This window comes from Jaculus jaculus, chromosome 2 (genome assembly GCF_020740685.1).
Source record: "Jaculus jaculus isolate mJacJac1 chromosome 2, mJacJac1.mat.Y.cur, whole genome shotgun sequence".
NCBI classification, from domain to species: Eukaryota; Metazoa; Chordata; class Mammalia; order Rodentia; family Dipodidae; genus Jaculus; species Jaculus jaculus.
In genome coordinates, this window is record NC_059103.1 from 69,602,534 (window position 1) to 69,624,305 (window position 21,772).

The window sequence follows — 21,772 nt, forward strand, 5'->3', positions numbered from 1 at the left end:
GACCCTATCTTGAAAAACAAAAAACAAACATAAATTAATTAATTAAATTAATTTATTTATTTCAGAGAGAGAGAGTAAAAGAAGTAGAAAGAAAGAGAGAGAATGGGCATATAAGGGCCTCCGGCCACTGCAAACAAACTCCAGATGCATGTGCCACCTTTTGTGTGGGTCCTGGGGAATCAAACCAGGGTCCTTTGGCTTTACAGGCAAACACTTTAACCATTAAGCCATCTCTCCAGCCCTGCTTCATTCTTTCGTATGGTTAATAACATTCCAGTGCATGGATAAGACCACATTTTATTTATCCATTTTCCACTGATGGGCATTTGTGTTGTCTGTTCCCTTGGGTTACTGTGAAGAATGCTGGCTGTGAACATGAGTGGAATGGTTTTGTGTGAGAACTGCTTTCTTTTCCCTCGGGTGCATACCTAGGAGTGGAATTTCCTGGTCCTCTAATGGCTCTGTATCTACTGTTTGGTTACCGCCAGGCCGTGCATTCCTAGAAGCCGTGGCTGAGGGCACCTAGCCGGTGTGCTATACTTGATGCTTAGGCTTCATGCTGCCCTTGTTGTTACCATGGCCATTCATTCTCACTTTTTAATGCAGAGACATTCAGGAGACTCAGATGAAGTATTTGTCAGAATGGGACCAGTGGAAACGATACAGCAGCAAGTCTTGGAAGAGGTTCCTTGAGAAGGCCCGCGAGATGACCACCCACCTGGAGTTGTGGCGCAAGGACATTCGCAGCATCGAAGGTTAGCCTCCTCGGGATGTAGATGCTTCTGGGGTTGGGGTTTCCTCCCACGATGAGTGATTAACAGCCACACTCAGCATTGGCAGGATCTGTGTCTCTGTCGCCTGAAAAAGTCATAGACACTGTCCTGTCCCCTTAGCATAGTTGTTCTGGGATGACACCATTTTAATGTATATCTCCTTTGAAGCCTCAAAAGTTGTTAGATCTGCCTTTGTGTCTTGTTATTAATATGCTATTGAAGATGCTTATCCATTACTTCATCATAAATGTGTGTTTTTCAGACTTCTCAGAGTTTTTTTATAGTTAGGAATTAAAAAAAATATTTTTATTTGCAAGGAGAGAGAATGGGCATGCCAGAGCCTCCAGCCACCTCAAAGAAACTTCAGAGGCATTCAGGGCATCTGGCTTTACATGGGTACTGGGGAACTGAACCCAGGTCTTTGGCTGGCAAGTGCCTTAACCACTAAGCTATCTCTCAAGCCCTACTCTGAATTTTGGTAATGTTTGTATTTTATCATATTCATGTGTGTGTGTGTGTATATATATATATACATGTACATATACATATACATATATATATGTATATATATATATTTATATATATAGTTATATTGTATCAGGGATTAAACTTAGGGCCTTATTCATGTTAGGTAAGCCTTGTAACACTGAAATACATCCATAGCTCTCTTCTCTCTTTTTTACTTGTTATTTTGAGACAGGGTCTCACAATTTGTTTAGACTGGCCTTGAACTTGTAATTTTTATGCCTCAAGTGCTGGAATTATAAACCCAATCTAGGCTTGTATTTCTAGATGGTGTTCCTAGAATGTACCAGAGTGGGAAAGGTATTCATAACCAAGAGACAACAGAAGAATCTCCACTTTCCCATGGTGGTGAAAATCTGGGTTAAAATAGTAGTGGTCAGCTTGGGTGGCCATAAAAAAAACAGCATAGAATAGTGGCTGAAGAAACTGTGGCTGGGGATCTAGCTCAGTGGTAGAGCACTTGCCTAGCATGTACAAGGGCCTGGGTTCAATCCCTAGTATCACAACATTAAAAAAAGAATAGGAGCTACAAGGTCTAGCATATTTTTTTTGGCACAATAGAGCTGGAAGCAGAGTGAGATGCTTCTTATCATAATGTATTTTCTATTATAAATCAAAATGATTTTATAAGCTTTCCCTCAAAACTGCTAAAATGGGATCTGAGGCAAAGGCTTAGATAGATTTGGGTGATAAAGTGGGTGACATGCTTGCCTCACAAGCTTGGAGACCCAAGTTGGAGCCCTAGAGCCCATGGGAAAAGCTAGGTGTGGCATTGTTCTCCCCACAGAGACTGACTGGTACATTCATGACCCCACAGCTATTGCCAAAACCCCACTGAGGAGCGACCTCAAAGTGAACATAAGAGTGTGACCCAATGGGCATGTGACACATATGTAATATGTTTATATATTAGAGTTGTTGTGGTGGCAGGTACTTGTAATCAAGGGCATTCTGGGGCTCACTGGCCAGCCAGCCTAGCCTAATTGACGAGACCCAGGCCAATGAGAGACCCTGTCTCGAAAGCAAGGGGGGGGCAATGTTCCTGAAGAACAACACTTGAGGTTGTCCTCAGGCCTCCAAATGCATGTGCACCTGTGAGCATGTGCACTTCAACACACACAAACACATATACACCCCCCCCACACACACACATGAAAACCTCCTGTGCCTTACTAACAGGGAAATTTTATAAAATCACAGCAGGATAAGTTGAAGAAGTCATTTTTCCCTTACAACTAGTTTTAGAAATATAAAATGTTGGGCTGGAGAGGTGGCTCAGTGGTTAAAGGTGCTTGCTTGCAAGGCCTATTGGCCTGAATTCGATTCCCTAGTACCAACATAAATAAAGCCACACATGCAAAGCGGTATATGCATCTGGGGCTTGCAGTTGCAAAAACTACCTTTTTAAATTGTTATTTTATGTGGAGAATATAAACATGTTTCTAAGGGGCTTAAAGGGTTATTTAAAATTTCAACAACGCAATTTTTTTCTCTTGAAATGTAAGCATAGCATGTTTGGAGCAAAATAATAGAAGCTAGTCCTTATGAAGCATCTGCTGTGAACCAAGTGTTGGGTTTGTTATTTCACTCACCTCAGGCCTCACAAGAGCCTTTCAGATAGTTATTTTGCCATTTCTTGGCTCAGAGAAGTTAGATCCTTGCTTGAGTCACTGAGCTGGGATGAGGCAGGTCCAGACCTTGATCCCAGGCAGTCATATCTCACAGACCAAGTGTTATGTGTGATTGTAAAATGTCCTCCATAGGCATATGTGGTTGAACACTTGGTCCCCAGCTGTGGTAGGCCTTGAAGTTGGGACTAACTGGAGGAATAGGTCATTGGGAGTGGACCTTGAGTTTTCTTAGCCATGCCCCGCTTCTTGTCTACTCTGCTTCCTTCCATGAACACAACCCAGCCAGCTGCCTCATGCTCCCACTGGGTGCCTTCCCCTGCCATGCTGGACCATGGCCCCTCAAACTATAAGGCTCAAGTTGAATAATAAGAAGAAAAGTCACTGTTGTATCAAGGTTTCAGCCTGGGGCTCAGCTTCCTCTCTGGTGAAGTGGCATACTCTGGTGGTGTTATCGGAAAGTGGCATGTATGTCAGAGGCTGGCCTCTCCCTGGGGACCTGGGGCTTTGTTGTCTCCTCAGTTATTTGTGGGATTTCTTGGCTGGCTGGATACTCCTTTGGCAGGAAGAGAAGGTGTGCCACTCAGGCTCATGGTCTCTGGTGAGGCTGGTGAATACTGAAGAGGCAAAGATGGTAGCTATCTCATATCTTCAGTGTCCCAAGACATACTCTTTGCTCCCACCAGGAAAAATGTCCTCAGCAATATAGCCTGGTGGAGGGTTGGTCTTCTGTTTGAAAGTCAATCCACATAGTTGATCATGTGAACAGAACAAAAGAAAAATTGTGATCAACCCAAGTCATACAGAAAAGGCCTAGATAAACAAGGAAGTATGAAGTAGATGGGTCCTTTTTTGCCTGTGTGCATGGAACAGGAAAGCGTCCAGAAGCAATCAATCAACAAAAAGCAATCAGTCAGTTGTGTTGGGTCAACTGGATATTCATATAAGGAATTCATGTAACTGTGGACTTCTTGCTCACATCACACTCTTCTCAGAGGACTAGTTCCTGGAACCACCCATCATCCTCCCAGCCCCTCAGAGGAAGAGTTCAGAAGTGAGAAATGGTCTTGTCAGTAGGGCATTAAAGTCAACAGTAGAAAAGGAAAATGTCTTCCCTCTCCCTACCCTTGCTGACTGAATCCACAGCAGGGAGTGAGCCAGTGCTCTCAAAGATGTCCGCATTTCTTTTCTTCCAGGGAAATTTGGCACTGGGATTCAGTCCTATTTCTCCTTCTTGCGGTTCCTGGTGCTGCTGAATTTGGTGATATTTATGATCATCTTTATGTTGGTTTTGCTTCCAATCTTGCTCACCAAATACAAAATTACCAATAGCACCTTTGTGTTCATTCCATTCAAGGATATGGGTAAGTTTAAGACGTGCTTTACCACACGAGCCTTCTTTTTCCTGTTTGAGGCTAATCTGGGCTACATAGAGAGACCTTGTTTCAAAAGAACAACAACAAAATGGAAACCAGCAAACCAAAAAGATATTTTATATGTATGTATGTATGTTTGTATGTGTTTGTATGCTTTCCCATTTTTTTTAGGGGAGAATAGTAAAGAAAATGCTAAGATTAGCGATAGGTGAAATGAGCTAGGTATAATGGCGCATGCCTTTAATCAGATCACTCAAGAGGCAGAGGTAGGAGGATTGCTATGAGTTTGAGGCCAGCCTGAGACTCCATAGTGAATTCCATCCAGGTCAGCCTGGGCTAGAGTGAGACCCTACCTTGAAAAAAAAAAAAAAAACAACAAAGAAAAATAAAAGAAATAGAAGAAATGGGTATCACATCAGACACATTAGGGTTTGGAAATAGAAAACAGAAAATCATAAATTCATAAGTACATCCATGTACAAATGTGCAGCCATATGAGACATGTCTGAATAGCTACATAGTTACAAGCTTATGTTTACAAATCACGAGAGATAAGTCACAGAAACTATTAGATAGTCATGAAACTATTCCTAACACATGCTCTTGTTTTTGTTTCTTACAGATGTACAATGTACACTCTACCCAGTAAGCAGTTCGGGACTTATTTACTTTTACAGTTACATCATAGACTTGCTTTCTGGTACTGTAAGTATTTAACTCAATCCTTTAGACCGTCAGTACACTGAAACTTGGTTGAGTTAAACATCAGTGTCCTGCACTGGGTGCTGGGGTGCAAACCTGTAATCCGAACTCTGTGCAGGTGGAGGAAGGAGGAGTGTTAGACCAGCCTGGGCTATACAGAGGAACACTGTCTCAAACCATCAGAAAATAACACTAAGAACAACAAAACAAAGCAGCAGCAAGGTCACCAGCAAGGCTGCGCTCTCCATCTGCAGGGCCACGCCCCTCCTAAGCAAAGCCGCACTCTCCCCTGCAAGCACATGCTTCTCCCCTGCAGGGATGTACTGCACCAGCAAAGACTGCACTCACTCACTGACCTCCTGCTAGAAGGTTCAGGAAATACATTTTGCTTCTTCTAGCTAGTGGGCTTTAGCTGACCTCTGTCACTTTTATTGCCCTGGAAGAAAATACTGAGTTTGCCACAAAAAGGAGTTGGATTGCAAATGAATCACGACTGAATTGATTTATTCTTTAACACTGGGAAACCTAGATCACATGGATTTAGGCTTGGCTTCTTTGTGCATAAATTATACAAGGGACACATGTGGCACACAACATACATGTCATGAGCATGCATATGTGCACACATGCCACCCAAGTCCATGTGCATACGCAGATTCCTTGAAACACCTTGAAAGTGTCAATTCTAAGTTAACAGGTAGCCTAGGCTGGCCTCAGATTCACTATGTAGCAGCAAATAACCTTGAATTCCTGATCTTCCTGCCTTTGTCTCCTCATTTCAGGGTGCTAGGATTCTAGCATTTGCCGCTATGCCTGGCAGTAGTGTGTGTTTGGTTGGTTGGTTGGTCTTTGTAGTACCAGAGATAGAACCAGGGTCTATTTTCTGTGTATGTTAGAAAAATGCTTTACCAGTGGACTACTGTGGTAGTCTGATTCAGGGTGTTCTGAATGCTAGGTCTCCAGCTGATAGAGATTTGGGAATTAACGCCTCCTGGAGGCTGTATATTTTTGGGGGTAGATTTATGGGTATTATAGCCAGTGTCTTCTTGCCAGTGTTTGACATACTCTCCTGTTGCTGCTGGCTGCCTGATATTGTCCAAGAGGTGATGTCCACCCTCTGCTCAGAGCATCATATTCCCCTGCCATCATGGAGCTTCCCCTTGAGTCTGTAAGCCAAAATAAACCTTTTCCCCCTACAAGCTGCTCTTGGTTGGGTGTTTTCTACCAGCAATGTGAACCTGACTGCAGCAGTAAAGTTGGTAGCAGAGTAGGATTATTGGTGCTTGAAACCTGACTGTGTGGCTTTGGCCTTTTGGAGCTGATTTTCAAGAGGAATGTGGAAGGATTTGAAACCTTGGCCTAAAAGACATCTTGCAGTAAGGTAAGTATAGCTTGATGGACTATTCTGGTCAGAGTTGAAAGATGTGACTGTAGTGAGAACTAGGGACTTTGAGGTTTGGCTTGTGAAGGTGAGAAAGAGCTTTGGCTGGACTGGGCTAGAGATAGTTTGTGTAAGAGACTTACCATTATGCCCGTGTTCTGAAAACTTGTGCAGGGTTGCATTTCATAGAAATGGACTTGTGTAAGCAGAAGGATATGGCACAGAACAAAATGAAATCTTTGGGCCGAAACTACTGCCCATTCAACTGCAATTGTATGAGAGATTACAACCATTGAGATTGGACCAGCTGATGTGCATTGAGACCACAGGGAGAATGCAAACTCTTTTGAAGGGGCCTGAATGCTGATGGAGTGTCTTGTTCTTCAAAGTCTGCTTTATTCCCCCCCGAGATTAACAAATTGGCACCCTACCTGTTATTATGGAATCTAAGAAATACAGGAAAGAGAGGGTCACTGAGTTTGCAACACAGTCTTGTGTTTTGGAAATGGCCTTGGGCTGTGTGAAGCAGGTTTGCCAATGCCTGCATGGAGACCGAAGGAGCCGTGAGGATGAGCTGTGGATTGCAGTGGAGACCAGTGGAGATGCCAGGACTACAAGATGGCTGCCAGGGAGAGCTGCCAGCCCTAGATGAAGTTTTCCAGGTCTGTGAGTAGCCTAGCTGGAGGGGCAGAGTTGGAACTCCAGAGATTTGTTGCTGGTCGGACTTGGAGATTTGTCATTGACTAGAGTTGTTGGACTTGGAGCTACAGAGATTGGTATTTGTCCTGTTTAAATCTTGTTTTGGTTGAATATTTCTTTGCTATGCCCAATGCCATATTTTGCAGTGTGCATGTTTATTCTAGGCCGTTATGGGCTTTGGGGGATTTTTTGGTATTACGGCTCAGTTAAGAGATCACAGACTATGGGATTGTTTGAACATCATTAGGATTGATAAAAACTATGGGGACTTTTAAAGTTGGACTGAAAGCATTGCATTTTATATTATGGATGGTTATCAGTTTATGGGGGCCAAAGGCAGAATGTGGTGGTTTGATTTAGTTGTCCCCCATAAACTTAGGTGTTCTGAATGCTAGGTTCCCAGCTGATGGAGATTTGGCAATTAATGCCTTCTGGAGGAAGTGTATTGTTGGGTGCGGGCTTAAGGGTGTTATAGCCAACTTCCTCTTGTCAGTGTTTAACACACTCTCCTATTGCTGTTGCACATCTGGTGTTGGCTAGAAAGTGATGTCCACCCTCTGCATGCCATCGTTTTCCTCTGCCATGGAGCTTCCCCTCGAGTCTGTAAGCCACAATAACCTTTTCTTCCCCATAAGCTGCTCTTGGCCAGGTGATTTCTGCCTGCAATATGACCCTGAACTGCACCTACACCTTTAGCCCTTCTTATAATTATTCTAAATTTTTTTCAATCTTCTAAAAATGATATTATATGTCTTTGGTTCATTGTTCTTTAAATCCACCTTCTTTAGCCAGTAATATTGTAGCTATGAGATATGATCATCTTTGACTCTTTACCAGGGTTTTCTGATCCTGTATCTTCGTGCATTTAGGACATTGGCTATGGGTGGGTCATGTGTATTATTGGGTGCTGACTAGCATCTTCAATCTCTATGCAGAGTATCAATAGCCAGATCTCTGTTGTGAGGTCCAAATTGTCTCTAGGTATTTCCATATGTTTCCTGGGGACAAAATAGCTCCTGGTTGAGAACAGTTGCTCTAGATGTGTAAGAAATAAATACAATTATACTTTAGGTATCTCTGATCTGAAAATTCCAAATTAGTGTTTTTCATTGTCAAATTTAAAAATGCTCAGAGCTAGTAAGGCTTATGCTAATATTCCAAAATTGTATAATGTCTGAAATCAAAAGGCATTTGCTTCCAGAAATTTCAGGTAGAGGATACTCAGCCCTCATATTAAACCATCTGTCTGGAAGTTCCTGGTATTAGAATGGCATGTCTTGGAGCTTGTAATTTTCTTCCATTAATGTATAACTAGGCCCAACCCTGCTTAGCTTCTGAGATCAGGCAAGATCAGGCATGTTTAGGGTGGTATGACCTTAAGTTTCTTGTAATTTTTTTTTGAACAGGTTAAGTACAAAGCTGTGAGTCTGATCATTGCATTTTATTTGAATTTTACAGAAGTGCTTTTATACCTCCAAACTGTTTTCCTCAGAGAAGCTCAGAGTAGTTATTGGGTGCATAGTCAAGTATCACATACACAAATGAGAAAATGGAAACACTAAAATAAGAAGTGGCTTGAGTAGTGTCACACTGCTACTGAAAGCAAAACTGGGAGCGTGTCCTAGAATTACTATTAGCCCTTCCTTTCTTCCTTCCAGGTTTTTTTTTTTTTTTTAAGCCAGTCTTATTATGTAGCCTAGGTTGGCCTTGAACTCATTGTAGCTTCATTTCTTTCTTTTTTTTAAAAAATTTTTTTGTTTATTTTTATTTATTTATTTGAGAGTGACAGGGGGGGGGGAAGGGAGGGGAAGGGAGGGAGGGAGGGAGAATGGGCACACCAGGGCCTCCAGCCACTGCAAACGAACTCCAGAGGAGTGCACCCCCTTATGCATCTGGCTAACATGGGTCCTGGGGAATCAAGCCTTGAACTGGGGTCCTTAGGCTTCACAGGCAAGTGCTTAACCCCTAAGCCATCTCTCTAGCCCTCGCCTCATTTCTTTATGTTACACCCTAAAAGAAAGCTTGTTTGTAAATTTTTAAATTTTTTATAATATATTTTATTTATTTGAGAAAGAGGAAGGGTCGGGGGAGAGAATGGGTGTTCCAGGGCCTACAGCCACTGAAAATGAACTCCAGATGCATGCTCCCCCTCATGCAGCTGGCTAATGTGGGTCCTGGAGAATCAAACCAGGATCCTTTGGCTTTACAGGCAAACACCTTAACCGCTAAGCCATTTCTGTAGCCCTTGTTTGTAAATTTATACATACCATAACCATCTTCCTTATGGATATGCTTTTATAGGACAGTTAGCAATATATGACCATGTATATGTGTGGTAGTTTGAATGTGAAATGTTCCCCATAGCCTCGTGTGTTTGTTACTACTAAGGGTCTGTGGTGGTATGAATGTGAATGGATGTCCCCCATCACCTCAGGGATTTTTTTTAAAATTAAGATTGAATTTATAACTTGAGTCTCCATCAGGCAGAGCCCTGCTAGGGAAGAGGTATGTCTCTGGGGCAGTGGATCTTTAGTGTCAGCCCTACTGGGTGTGGAAAGGGAATTTGGGTTCTGGCTGTTTGTGCTTGCTGGCTATTGGTGGTATCTCTCTGCTATGGATCTATGGAGATGAGCCAGCTTCTTCTGCCATGGTGATGTTTCTTTTGGGTTTTGTAAGCCTGAAATAAACCCTTTTCCTCCCATGAGCTACTTCTTGTTGGTTGTTTGACCCAGCAATGAGAAGTAACTGTAACAAAATTGGTACCAAGAGTGGGGTTGTTGCTGTTATGAATCTAACCATGTGGGTTTGGGTCTTTTGGAATGTGTTTGCTATAGAAATGTGAAGGTTTTGGTACTTTTAACTAGAAAGCCTTATAGTGTTATAAGCAGAGCTTGATGGGCTATTCTGGTGAGAGTTTGAAAATGCTAAATGCAGAAAGAATTGTTGGACTGTGAATGCTTGGCTTATGAACTTTCAAAGGAGAATGAGGGAACTTTGTTGGAACTGGGCTACTGGTATAAAGGCTGCCTGTGTTCTTCTGCCCATGCCCAAAGAGAATTGATTGATTGATTGATTGATTTATGAGAGAAAGAGGGAGAGAAAGAGAGAGAATGGGCATACCAGGGCATCCAGCCAATGCATATGAATTCCAGGCACATACACAACCTTGTGCAAGAGAGAAAAAGAAGACCAGAGAGAGAACACAAACCAGGTTCAATCTTAAATCAGTAAGATTATGTCCCTAGCCCCATGTGCCTTTGCCCTTCAGTGCCATTTTACTCTGAGGGAGAGGTTGGTGAGAGCTGTGATATCAACTTATCAAGGAGTTTCATAGAGTTCAGCAGATTTTTATGACCCGTGGGATCAAAATTTTTTTTCTTACTTAAATAATGTTAGAATATATAATTTTCATGAATAAACATCTAAGATTTTTAAAACTATTTTGAGATAGGGTCATGTTATATGACCCAAACTGTCCTGATTTCTGAGCACTTCTATGCCTTGGCTCTAGCATGTAGGTCCTTAATGTGGTTTAAACTACTTTTATTTATTTATTTATTTTTGGTTTTTCAAGGATCTTGCTCTAGCCTAGACTGACCTGGAGTTCATTATATAGTCTCAGACAGGTCTCAAATTTACAGTGATCCTCTTCTTCTGCCTCCCAAGTACTAGGATTAAAGGCTAGTGTGTGACACCATACCAGCCCAACTTTTTCTTTTTAAATATTCTTATTTATTTGCAAGTGTGAGTGGGGGGAGAGAAGGAGAAAAGGAAAGAGATAATGGGCACACCAGGACCTCTAGCCACTGCAAACAAACTCCAGAAGCATGCACTCCTTTGTGCATCTGGCTTTATGTAGGTACTGGGGAATCTAACTCAGGTTGTTAGTTTTGCAGGCAAGTGTCTTAACTGCTGAGCCATCTTTCCAGCCCCTTAAATATTCTTTTTGATGCTGTGGCAAATGGAACTATTTTTTTAAAAATATTTTATTTATTTGCAGAGAGCGAACACACACAAGTGAGCAAGCAAGCACTCTAGGGCCTCCAGCTACTGAAAACACACTCCAGATGCATGCACTGCTTTGTGCATCTGGCTTTATGTGGGAATTGAATCTGGGTCATTAGGCTTTGCAGGCAAGCACATTAACTGTTGAGCCATCTCTCTAGCCCTGGAACTATTTAGTTTGGTATGATTCACCTGTAATTTTTAAAAATTTATTTGAGAGAGAGAGAGGCAAAGAGAGAGAATGGACATGCCAGGGCCTTTAGCTGCTGCAAATGAACTCCAGACACATGCACCACCTTGTGCATCTGGCTTACATGGGCACTGGGGAATTGAACCTGGGTCCTTTGGCTTCGAAGGCAAGTGCCTTAACTGATAAGCCATCTCTCCAGCCCTCACCTATTGTTTTTAACAAGTGATTGCTTTAGCAGTACCTTATTCCCTAAACACCAACCAAGCACCCTTTATGCCTCTGGTGTCCAGGGATACCAAGATGTGAACAAGAATATGGCAATGTAAGCCCCTTGAGACAGCAGCACCTCTTCTAGTTGCCTGTCTAGAGCTGACCCATCTCACCTCATGTCGCTGGCTTTGTTTCAGGGATTCTTAGAGGAGACTAGCCTCTTTTATGGACACTATACCATTGATGGTGTGAAATTTCAGAACTTCACCTATGATCTGCCCCTGGCTTATTTGGTAAGCACAATTGCCTACCTAACCCTGAGCCTCCTTTGGATAGTGAAAAGGTGAGTTATCATCATTGCCTTCTATTTTATTGTCCTTTGCATCAGTTATATTTTGCATCATGGTGATTAAGCAATAGAAACAACTCAAGAGATTTATTTCTTTTCTTTTCTTTCTTTCTTTCTTTCTTTTTTTTTTTTTTTTAGGCTAGTCCAACAGACTGGCCTTTTTTTTTTTTTATGAGAGCGAGTGAGAGAGTAAGAGAAGGAGAATTGGCATGCCAGGGCCTCCAGCCACTGCAGTTGAACTACAGACATGTGCCATCTTGTGTGCATGCGTGACTTTATTTGCTTGCGTCACCTTATGTGTTTGGCTTATGTGGGAATCTGAAGAGTTGAACATGGGTCCTTAGGCTTTGCAGGCAACCACCTTAATTGGTAAGCCATCTCTCCAGCCCAAGGGATTTATTTTGATTTCAGTTCATCACAGTGGGAAAGCAAGGCAATAAGAGTGTGAGATGCACTCTTACATGGCAGGGGCACCAGGTAGCAGAGAATGCTACTTACTGTTCCATAGAGCTCAAACACAATAATTGTATTTATAGATTCCACATGAGACCTACTGAACTAAAACTCTGAGCTAGGCATGGAAGTGCACACCTATAACCCCAGCTACTCAGGAGGTGAAAGCACAAGTTTGAGGGCATGCTGGGCAAGTCACAAGACCATGTTTGAAAAGAAAAAGAAAAAAAAAAAAAGGAGCTAGGGATTTGATTATGAGGTTTACCTTGCATATATGAGGCCGATGGTTTGAATCACAGTACTGCAATAAACAGATGAATAAACAAATGAATGAAATCCCTTGTGAAGTATTTGGAATCTGTACACATTTTGGGAAACCACTGTAAATGGTTCTAGTATTGAGTCCTTTACTGTGCTTGTAGCAGAATGATAGAATCCGCCTACTTCCCTGGTTCCTGCGCTTCCCTAGACAGACCTTCTTAAAGTTGTTGCCACTTGACTCCTCTTCTCACCTGAGAAATTTTTATGGGACCCTTGGTGTGTAGGCATATAAAATAGGTGTATGAATCAAATATTTACTGATAATAAGTCATAAATTTATTTTCAAACAATTCTGTGGTCATATATATATATATATATATATATATATTTCTACTGCTTATTAAAGATAAAAGCAAATTCTAATATGATGGATGAGCTCATTTATGTTTACAGAAAGGCATCTTGACTAAATGTGAGACTGCAGGACATATTGCATCTTCAATGTATTTCAGAGTTGATTGACATTTTGATTTAAAAATTGTCAACAGAGAATGCGTCATCTCTATAAACATATAGCACAAAATGGAAGAAGTATGTTTAGATTATGTCAAAAATTGTTGTAAATTCTATTTTAGTCCTAAGCCAAAATTCATTTAATGACATTGTATGAAACAAGCCAGCAACTCAAATAGCCATTTTAAAATTCTAACATTCTAACACAATATAGTAATTTGATTACATGCTGAGGAATGAGATAGGAAAATATTAAACTCCTTTGTTTTCTGTGGTTAAACCACTGTGTTTTCTTAAGAGCGGGAAACTGCATACATCATGAAAACACTGCATTTCATAACGTAAGATAGTCTCAACTTGGAGCTCAGATGTCGGGCACGTACTGTGTGTTCAGAATCGAGGCTGCAGTGAAGTCATGCTAAACAACATAGGCAGCCTAGCCAGGAACACCTTTGATTTATTGCATGTCTGGTTTTGAGCTGAGTTTTGCATGTTGACCACTCAGACACCTTTTAGTATGGCTAGGTTCTTCACAGCCCCCATATCCATCTGCCATGTGGGGTGGTAACACACAGTGTGAGAAGCCGTGCCCTCAAAAACCCTAAAACTATATGGTTCTGCTCTAGAGCATGGTGTTTGTTGTTTTAGCACCGCCAGGGGCTAAGGGTGGATTTTTCCCCCCATGGAACTATTTATTATAATATTTTTAAATATTTTATTTGTTTATTTGAGAGTGGGAGAGACAGATAGCAGAGGCAGATAAGGGGCGGGGGGAGAAAATGCATTGCCAGGACCTCCTGGCCATTGCACACAAACTCCAGATGCATGTACCATCTTGTGAAGCTGGCTTTATGTGAATACTGGAGAATCGAACCTGGGTCTTTTGGTTTTGCTGGCAAGTCCTTTAACCACTGAGCCATGTCTCCAGCCCCATGGACACATTTGATTGAATACAAGTCATGAAATTTGTAGCAGAGTTGCATCTAGCCTAGACAGGTGTTCACTAAATAGTTGCAGCATTTGCTGATTAAGTCATTTATTCATTCATTTCGCCATTTCTTTGCCAAAGTATGATCCAGGCCAAGCAAATACACAGATGACAGGGCAACAAAAGCATCTGCCCTTGGGGAATCTGAAATGTAGTTAAAGTAAGGCAGAATACCAAGGGAGTCAACTTAAAAGGAGGAGAGGTTTATTTGGCTCACATTTTCAGAGACTTCATTCTGTGGTTGCTTGAGTCTGTTGCCATGGGCAGCCCAACATGTCCTATGCATAGTGGAGGAGGCCTGCTCACCGCATGGCAGGCTGAAGCAAAGGAAAGAAAAGGGCTGACACCCCAATAGCCCCCTCAAAGGACACACCCCTGACAACCTACTTCTTTCCACTAGGTTCTTCCTTCTAAAGGTTCCATCATCTCCCATTAGCACCGTGGAGTACAGACCAAGCTTTTTAGCATGTGGACCTTTAGTGGACACTCCTAAACAGATGAGAGGGTGCCAAGGGGGAAAATAAGGGGAAGAACCATCCCTGGAGAAGGTAGTTGAAGTTGCCAAGTATAAAGGCCCTGGGTCAGGGACATCCTTATGTTCATGAAAAGAAAACAATGCAATTACTGCAAGATGGCCACCTTGAGGCAAGAGGGCAGACTAGACCATGCGACATCTCTATACTGTCTAAAGAGTTTGAATTTTATTCCACCTGTGATAGAAGCTACTGAACTGATACATGAAAATGATTTTCAGCAGTGAGATACCTGGTTAGCTTCCACATAGATTTAGAATGAACTTGATCATGTCATTAGGGCCAAAAATGTAGCCATATCCAATGTCTTACATCTTAGATGAAGCCAGTTCACTGGGCTTGTTTTTCATTGACATTATCAGAAGAGTATTTGTGCTTTGGGGTCAGGTCAGTGGAAGGATTCAAAATCAACCTGATTCGAAGTGAGGAGCACTTCCAGAGCTACTGCAACAAGATCTTCGCAGGCTGGGACTTTTGCATCACCAACCGCAGCATGGCTGACCTCAAGCACAGCAGCCTGCGCTACGAGCTCCGAGTGAGTGCCACGGTCTTTGTTCTTGCTGTGGTCCTCACTGGACACGCCCACTTTGTCTAGGGAGGCTGGCTTGCAGCTAGCAGAGGATCTAGGTCTCAGCTTCTCAGAAAATTTTCCTCTGGACATTTTAAGGCAGTTTGTAGCAAGCAGTTTATCAGGTTGATTATCTTGAACCCAAACAGGGGTGCTGGTGACCAAGGGCTAGGAAGGGAGGTGGGACCCACAGCGGGCTAGTGGAGATGGTGTGTTTTCTCCACTACCTGGTCTTAAACTGTTAATGTCCTACCTGGCTCTATAGTAAACATTGCTTGTGCTTTCAATATGAGAATAAGGAGGGAGTGGTATGATAATGGTATGGATGGATAGAGTTAGAGAAAAGTTAAAAAGAATAACAAAGTTTCAAAATTAATTGAAAGAGGAGGAGAAATGAATAGCATGTTGGTCACATTGAACAGAAAAAGAAAAGGAAGAGGGGACAGACAATCAGAAGCTTAATAAAGTAAGGTGGATAGGATCAGATCAGATCATCATCATTCCTTACACTAAATATGAACACACTAAGTCCTCCTGTTAGAAGCAGAGACCAGGTGAAGGAGATGGATGAGTGGGAAAAGCTCTTACCATGCAATCGTGATGACCCGAGTTTGATCCTCAGCACCCACAAAAAAAGCCAGGCATAGCTGCACATACCTATCACTCCAGCACCAAGGGGGCAGAGACAGGAGGATCACTGAGGCTTTTTGGTCATCCAGTATAACTGACAGACAAGGAACTCCAAGTTCAGTGAGAGATGTCTTAAAGAAATAAAGCACAAAAGTTATAGAGGACACTCATCATCTTCCCCTGGTCTTCACATGTGGGCTCCTGGGGCACACAAATCTGTACCTACACATTTATACCATGCATACACACATATAACATACACACAAGTACAGAGACTACCATGCATAATAGGACACACTCATAATCTCAGCTACCTGAGGGACTGAGGCAGAGGATCACAAGTTTAAGGCCATTTTTGGCAACTTGACAAGACTTTTCAAAATGAAAACGTAAAAACAAAGGGCTAGAAATGTTGCTCACTGGTGGAATGCATACCTAGCATGTACAAGGTCCTGGGTTCAGTTCTTAAAACTGCAAACCAACCTAAGTGTAGAGGCTCACACCTTTAATGCCAGCATTGAAGCTGAGGTAGCAGGATCCCATGAGTTTAAAGTCAGCCTAGGCTACAGAGGAAGTGCCAAGTAGGCCTGGGTGAGACTGAGACCCTTCCTGAAAAAGCACAAACAAAAAAGCCCACTGTAAATTAATTGATGAATTAATTAAATATAATAACAGTAATGGCATCTACCTTTGTTTCAAGAAATACATACATATAATATGAATAAACTATGGTTTAGTTTTCACATTATTGCAAAGCTAACACATTGACACAGACCTTCAGTAAACTGACCAAAACTAGCAGGGTTTAGTGTGGGAAGGTAACTTGAGGGATGTGAATATTTAAGAGAAGTCTGGGGAGCATATCACAAATATCCCTTCGCCCTATTGCTCACAAGTGAGTTTTATTTGATCCTCAGGCAGATCTGGAGGAAGAAAGAATACGACAGAAAATAGCAGAAAGGACCTCAGAAGAAACACTGCGCATTTATTCCCTGAGGCTGTTTTTGAACTGTGTCGTGCTGGCTGTTTTGGCAGCCTGCTTTTATGCAATCTACATAGCCACTGTCTTCTCACAAGAACACATGAAGAAAGTAAGTGTGGCAGAGAGAACATTGGTTTACCCTGCGCCCTGCTGCGGCTTGATGCTAAGTGCCTCGTCATTTCTCTAGTCACGTGGATGCAGAAATTAGGGCCATGTGGCTGAGAACTAAAAATCAAGCAATTGGTTTCCATCGTTAAGTTTTAAAAACAATCTGAAATAGAATGTTTGGAGAATCCTTTCCCTTTTGGAATTCACGACATCCAAATCTAGACTGGACTGTGTTTTGTTTTTTTTTTTTAATTTACTTGACAGTGACAGACAGAGAGAGGAAGAGGCAGAGAGAGAGAATGGGCGCGCCAGAGCCTCCAGCCACTGCAAACGAACTCCAGACGCGTGCGCCCCCTTGTGCATCTGGCTAACGTGGGACCTGGGGAACCGAGCCTCGAACCGGGGTCCTTAAGCTTCACAGGCAAGTGCTTAACCGCTAAGCCATCTCTCCAGCCCCTGACTGTGTTTTATCTCACTTGTCTGCTTAATAGCCAGGACTTCAGTTTACATAAATAAGCAGTGGTTTTAAAAATTATAGTTGTGGGCTGGAGACATGGCTTAACAGTTAACCACTTGCTTGTGAAGCTTAAGGACCCTGGTTCAAGACTTGATTCCCCAGGACCTATGTAAGCCAGATGCACAAAGTGGCTCATGCATTTGGAGTTCATTTGCAGTTGCTCGAGGCCCTGGTGTGCCCAATCTCTCTCTCTCTGTCTCTGTCTCTTTCTCTCTCTGTCTGTTGCTCTCAAATAAATAAATAAAAATTAAAAAAATATCAAAAGTGGGCTGGAGAAATGGTTTAGCAGTTAAGCACTTGCCTGTGAAGCCCAAGGACCCCGGTTTGAGGCTTGATTCCCCAGGACCCATGTTAGCCAGATGCACAAGGGGCACACGTATCTGGAGTTCATTTGCAGTGGCCGGAGGCCCTGGTGCGCCCATTCTTTCTCTCTCTCTCTCTCTCTCTCTCTCTCTCTCTCTCTCTCTGTCTGTCTCTCTCAAATAAATAAATAAACAAAAAAATATAAAAAGTTACAGTTTCAGGGCTGGAGAGATGGCTTAGCAATTAAGGTGCTTACCTGTGAAGCCTATGGACCCAGGTTTGATTCCCCAGTACCTACGTAAGCCCAGTATACAAGGTGCATGGCTAGAGGCCCTGGTGCACCCATTCTATCTGCCTCTTTCTTTCTCTCAAAATAAATAAACAAAATATTTTTAAAAATCCCAAATCTTCAGTGAAAACATTTAGAATAAAATAATAGTTGTAAACCAGGCATGGCTGTGTATGACTATGAGATTAGGGCAGGAGGATTGAGTTCAAGGGCAGCCTGAGCTCCATAGTGATATCGTGTCTCTAAACAAGTAAATAAAACTCCAAGTTGGTCTAGTTGTGTGCTTCACGCAGTCAGTCATAAGGGCCCAGTTTCCATTCAGCTAGTGGGTCTGTCATCCATACATAGGCTGTGGCCAGCTCACTGCCATATCCTCATTATAGCCAAAGGGAAGGTGGTGATGGACTGAGAAAACCCTTCTCTTCCCTTTGAGGACATGACCTGGAGCCTGCCTTAACATGCTGATCACATCCCCTTGGCTAGAATTTAGTCACATGGCTGAATCCTAGCTATGATGAAGGCTAAGAAATTTAGTTTCTATACTGGTTATCTATATATACAGTAAGTGATCAGATATGATCAAAGAATGCCTGCTACAAATCAATCATTTCTACATTTTTTTGTTCATTTATTTTGTTTTGAGGTAAGGTCTTGCTCTAGCCCAGGTTGACCTGGAACTCACTCTGTCATCACAGGCTGGCCTCACAGTGGTCCTCCTACTTCTGCCTTCTGAGTGTTGGGATTAAAGGCATGTGCCACCACCTCTGGCTTTCTACATTTTTGAAAGTACTTTAAGTCATTTGTAGAGATTTTTCCCTTCCTCCTCTCCCTCCTTCCTTCCTCCCTCCTTCTTCTCTCCGTCCTCCCTCCCTCCTTCCCCATCCCCCCTTCCCTCCTTCCTCCCTCCCTCCCTCCCTCCCTCCTCTCTCTCTCTCTCTCTCTCTCTCTTTCTTTCTTTCTTTCTTTTAGCCTGGTGAGCCAGTGAGCTTAGCATGGCTACTTTCAGGAGCAAGAATGGGTGATGACTCATAAAAGCTACATTCCTGGAGCTTCCTGCCCATTCTGTAGACAGTTCCACCTAAAAGAATCTTCCCCATCCTAGTAGTTGTTTATACTGCTTGTACAACCTAGGGCCTTGCAAATCTTGTAACTCTCTAAGCTTCTTAAGGCTTATGAGCTCCACTCCTTTTTCTAGGAAGCAATATGTGGTGGTTTGAATCATATGTTCCTCATAAACTCATGTGTTCTGAATTCTTGGTCCCCAGCTGGTGGCAATTTAGTTGGTGGAGACTTGCTGGAGGAAATGTGTTTCTGGGGGTGGTGGTATAGCTATTTACCTCTTGCCAGAGCTTGGCTCACTGTTTTTTGCTGCTTTTATCCACCTGCTGTGGAAGAGGTGATGCCCAGCCTCTGCTTGTGCCATGCTTTCTCTGCCACCATAAAGCTTCCCCCTGAGGGTGTAAACTAAAATAAATCCTTTCCTCCCATCAGCTGCTTCTGGTTGGGTGCTTTGTCTCAGCAACAAGAAGATAACTACAACAGCTTGTTTCAGTTACAGGGAAATATCTATACATCTGTCTAAAATACCAAGTCCCTAGGAAAACTCAAGAGGAAATAAAAGAAAAATTGAATAGAGAAAAGATAAATGCAAGAAAGCAAAGGAACCATTAAACCTACACTTGGGTTGTTTATGTGTACATGTGAATGAGAGGGGTATACATGCATATGTGTATATGTATGTTCATATGCATGTGGGTGCACATGTGTACAATATTGCAGTTACCATCCAAGTCCTGAGACAAAACACCTGACCAGAAATGGTTTATGGGAGGAAAGTATAGCAGACAGCTTTAGGTCACTGAGATGAACTTTCAGACCAGGCACAGTTATGGAGGAAGGGATTTATTGAAGCTTACAGATCCAGGGGAAGTTCCATAATGGCAGAAAAAGCTGGCCTGCTTTCACAGGTCTGGGGAGGTGGGAGCAAAAGCAAAAAGCCACATAGCACATGTCAGGAACTCCAGGTGTAATTAGGCACTTTGTATATCTTCAGATTGGAATTTCAAACCCACCACCACACCTTAGGGCTGGACCCTAAACTGCATACTAAAAAAACATTAATATATTGGCGGCCATCTATTTAAATGATCACAGTGTTTATTTCAGCTTACAGTCTCAAGGGGAAGTGTCATCGTGGCAGTGAAGAGCATTGCAGAGCAGAGATTGGACATCATATCTTGTCACATCAGCTGGGAGGCAGCAGCAAGTGTGAGCAAGTGTGAGGAAGGCTGGGCTAATCAACCACAAGGTCCATCACCAGTGGTACACGTCCTCCAGCAAGGCTCCATTTTCCACAGGCTGTGCCAGCTGGTGCTGAATATAAGGCTTAATCACAAACACATAAGGTTAGGAGGGACATTTCACATTTAAACCACCACAGTGGGCATGTGTGCACATGTGTTGTGTGTGCAGGTAGAGGCCAGAGACTGATGTGGTGCATCTTCCTCAATTGCTCTCCACTTTACTGATGCAGCATCTCTCACTTGAACTCAGGGCTCACTGGTTCATCTATACTAGCTGACCAAGTTGCCACAGAGCACTCTGTCTAGCCCCTGATTGCTGTGGGATTACCAGTGGGTAGTCAAGCCCACCTGCATGTATGTGGAAGCTGGAGATCTAAACTCCAGTTTTTCTGCTGGTGTACCATTTGCTTTATCCACTCAGCCATCTCCCCAGCTCCTGAATTTTAATCTATTAAATTTTTATACTTCACCTTAATAAATCAGTAATGTTTGTTATTCCAGCATGGCAATAGGTTTCTGTGTACATACAACTATGGAAGGAGGTGACCATATTTTCAGACCATGTTGACAAATACGTTTTGTCTGTTTGCCAAAATACATAGTTGAATTCTTTTTAATTCAGTTTATTCATGTTGTCACTTTCCTTTGTATACTCCTGACAGTGCATACTTATCTTCCTAGGAAATTAGCAAGATGGTTTTGGGAGAGAACCTCTTGATATTGTATCTACCATCCATTGTGATCACACTGGCCAATTTCATCACTCCGATCATCTTTACCAAGATCATCCACTATGAAGATTACTCCCCAGGCTTTGAGATCCGCCTGACAATTCTTAGGTAAGGCTTAATTGCAGGGATATTAAACATACCACCACTTGCTCATAGCAGACATGCTAATTAATTATGAAACATACTCCCTGCTGAGTTAAGAATTCTCCTCTGAAGAGCACCTATGAAGAACACCTATGAAGAACTCATAATTTGCATATGTATTCTTCAACTGCCAAGTCTATTGTACCTTTGATTCCTGTATTAGCTAATGGTATTGAGTGGGGCTCATGAGGATGTGTGGCTCTGAAGATGCCAAAGCTGATAAGTAGCAGAGTCCATCCATTCACACAAATAAATACACAGCCAAGTGGGTTCTACTCATAGCAGACAGTAGAATGGGAGAATTTTCTTTCAAATATGTGAGATTAAATTTTTGAATTGTTTGGATTTTTTTTGAAACAGGGTCTTCATTTATTGCAGGTCATGTATCATAAGCTGGGCTTGAATTCATTATGTAGCCTATGATGACCTTGGATTCTAGATCCCCTGTCACCCATCTTTTGATTATGTGGATCTGAGGATGGAACCCAGGTCTAGGCAAGCACTCTACCAACTGAGCTACACCCCCAGCTCCCATTTTGTTCACTATGTTCTTTTTATTATTGTTCCTTTTTTTATTATTTCTTTTTTTAAGAGGGAGGGGAGAAAGAGAA

The 21,772-nt window shown here is 42.4% G+C and overlaps 1 protein-coding gene across 4 annotated transcripts in view; it reads left to right on the top strand.

Annotated features, from left to right (window-relative positions):
- Tmc7 (transmembrane channel like 7) overlaps positions 1-21,772 on the top strand; it is a 74,763-nt gene that overhangs the window by 15,560 nt on the left and 37,431 nt on the right. For all 4 annotated transcript variants that reach the window (XM_045143878.1, XM_045143877.1, XM_004665432.2 and 1 more), the window contains 7 exons: positions 607-755; positions 4,123-4,290; positions 4,925-5,007; positions 11,687-11,832; positions 14,974-15,121; positions 16,702-16,875; positions 20,968-21,125. In XM_045143878.1, the coding sequence (XP_044999813.1) occupies positions 626-755; positions 4,123-4,290; positions 4,925-5,007; positions 11,687-11,832; positions 14,974-15,121; positions 16,702-16,875; positions 20,968-21,125 (1,007 nt within the window). In that variant the 5' untranslated portion in view covers positions 607-625. The remainder of the gene's footprint in view (positions 1-606; positions 756-4,122; positions 4,291-4,924; positions 5,008-11,686; positions 11,833-14,973; positions 15,122-16,701; positions 16,876-20,967; positions 21,126-21,772) is intronic.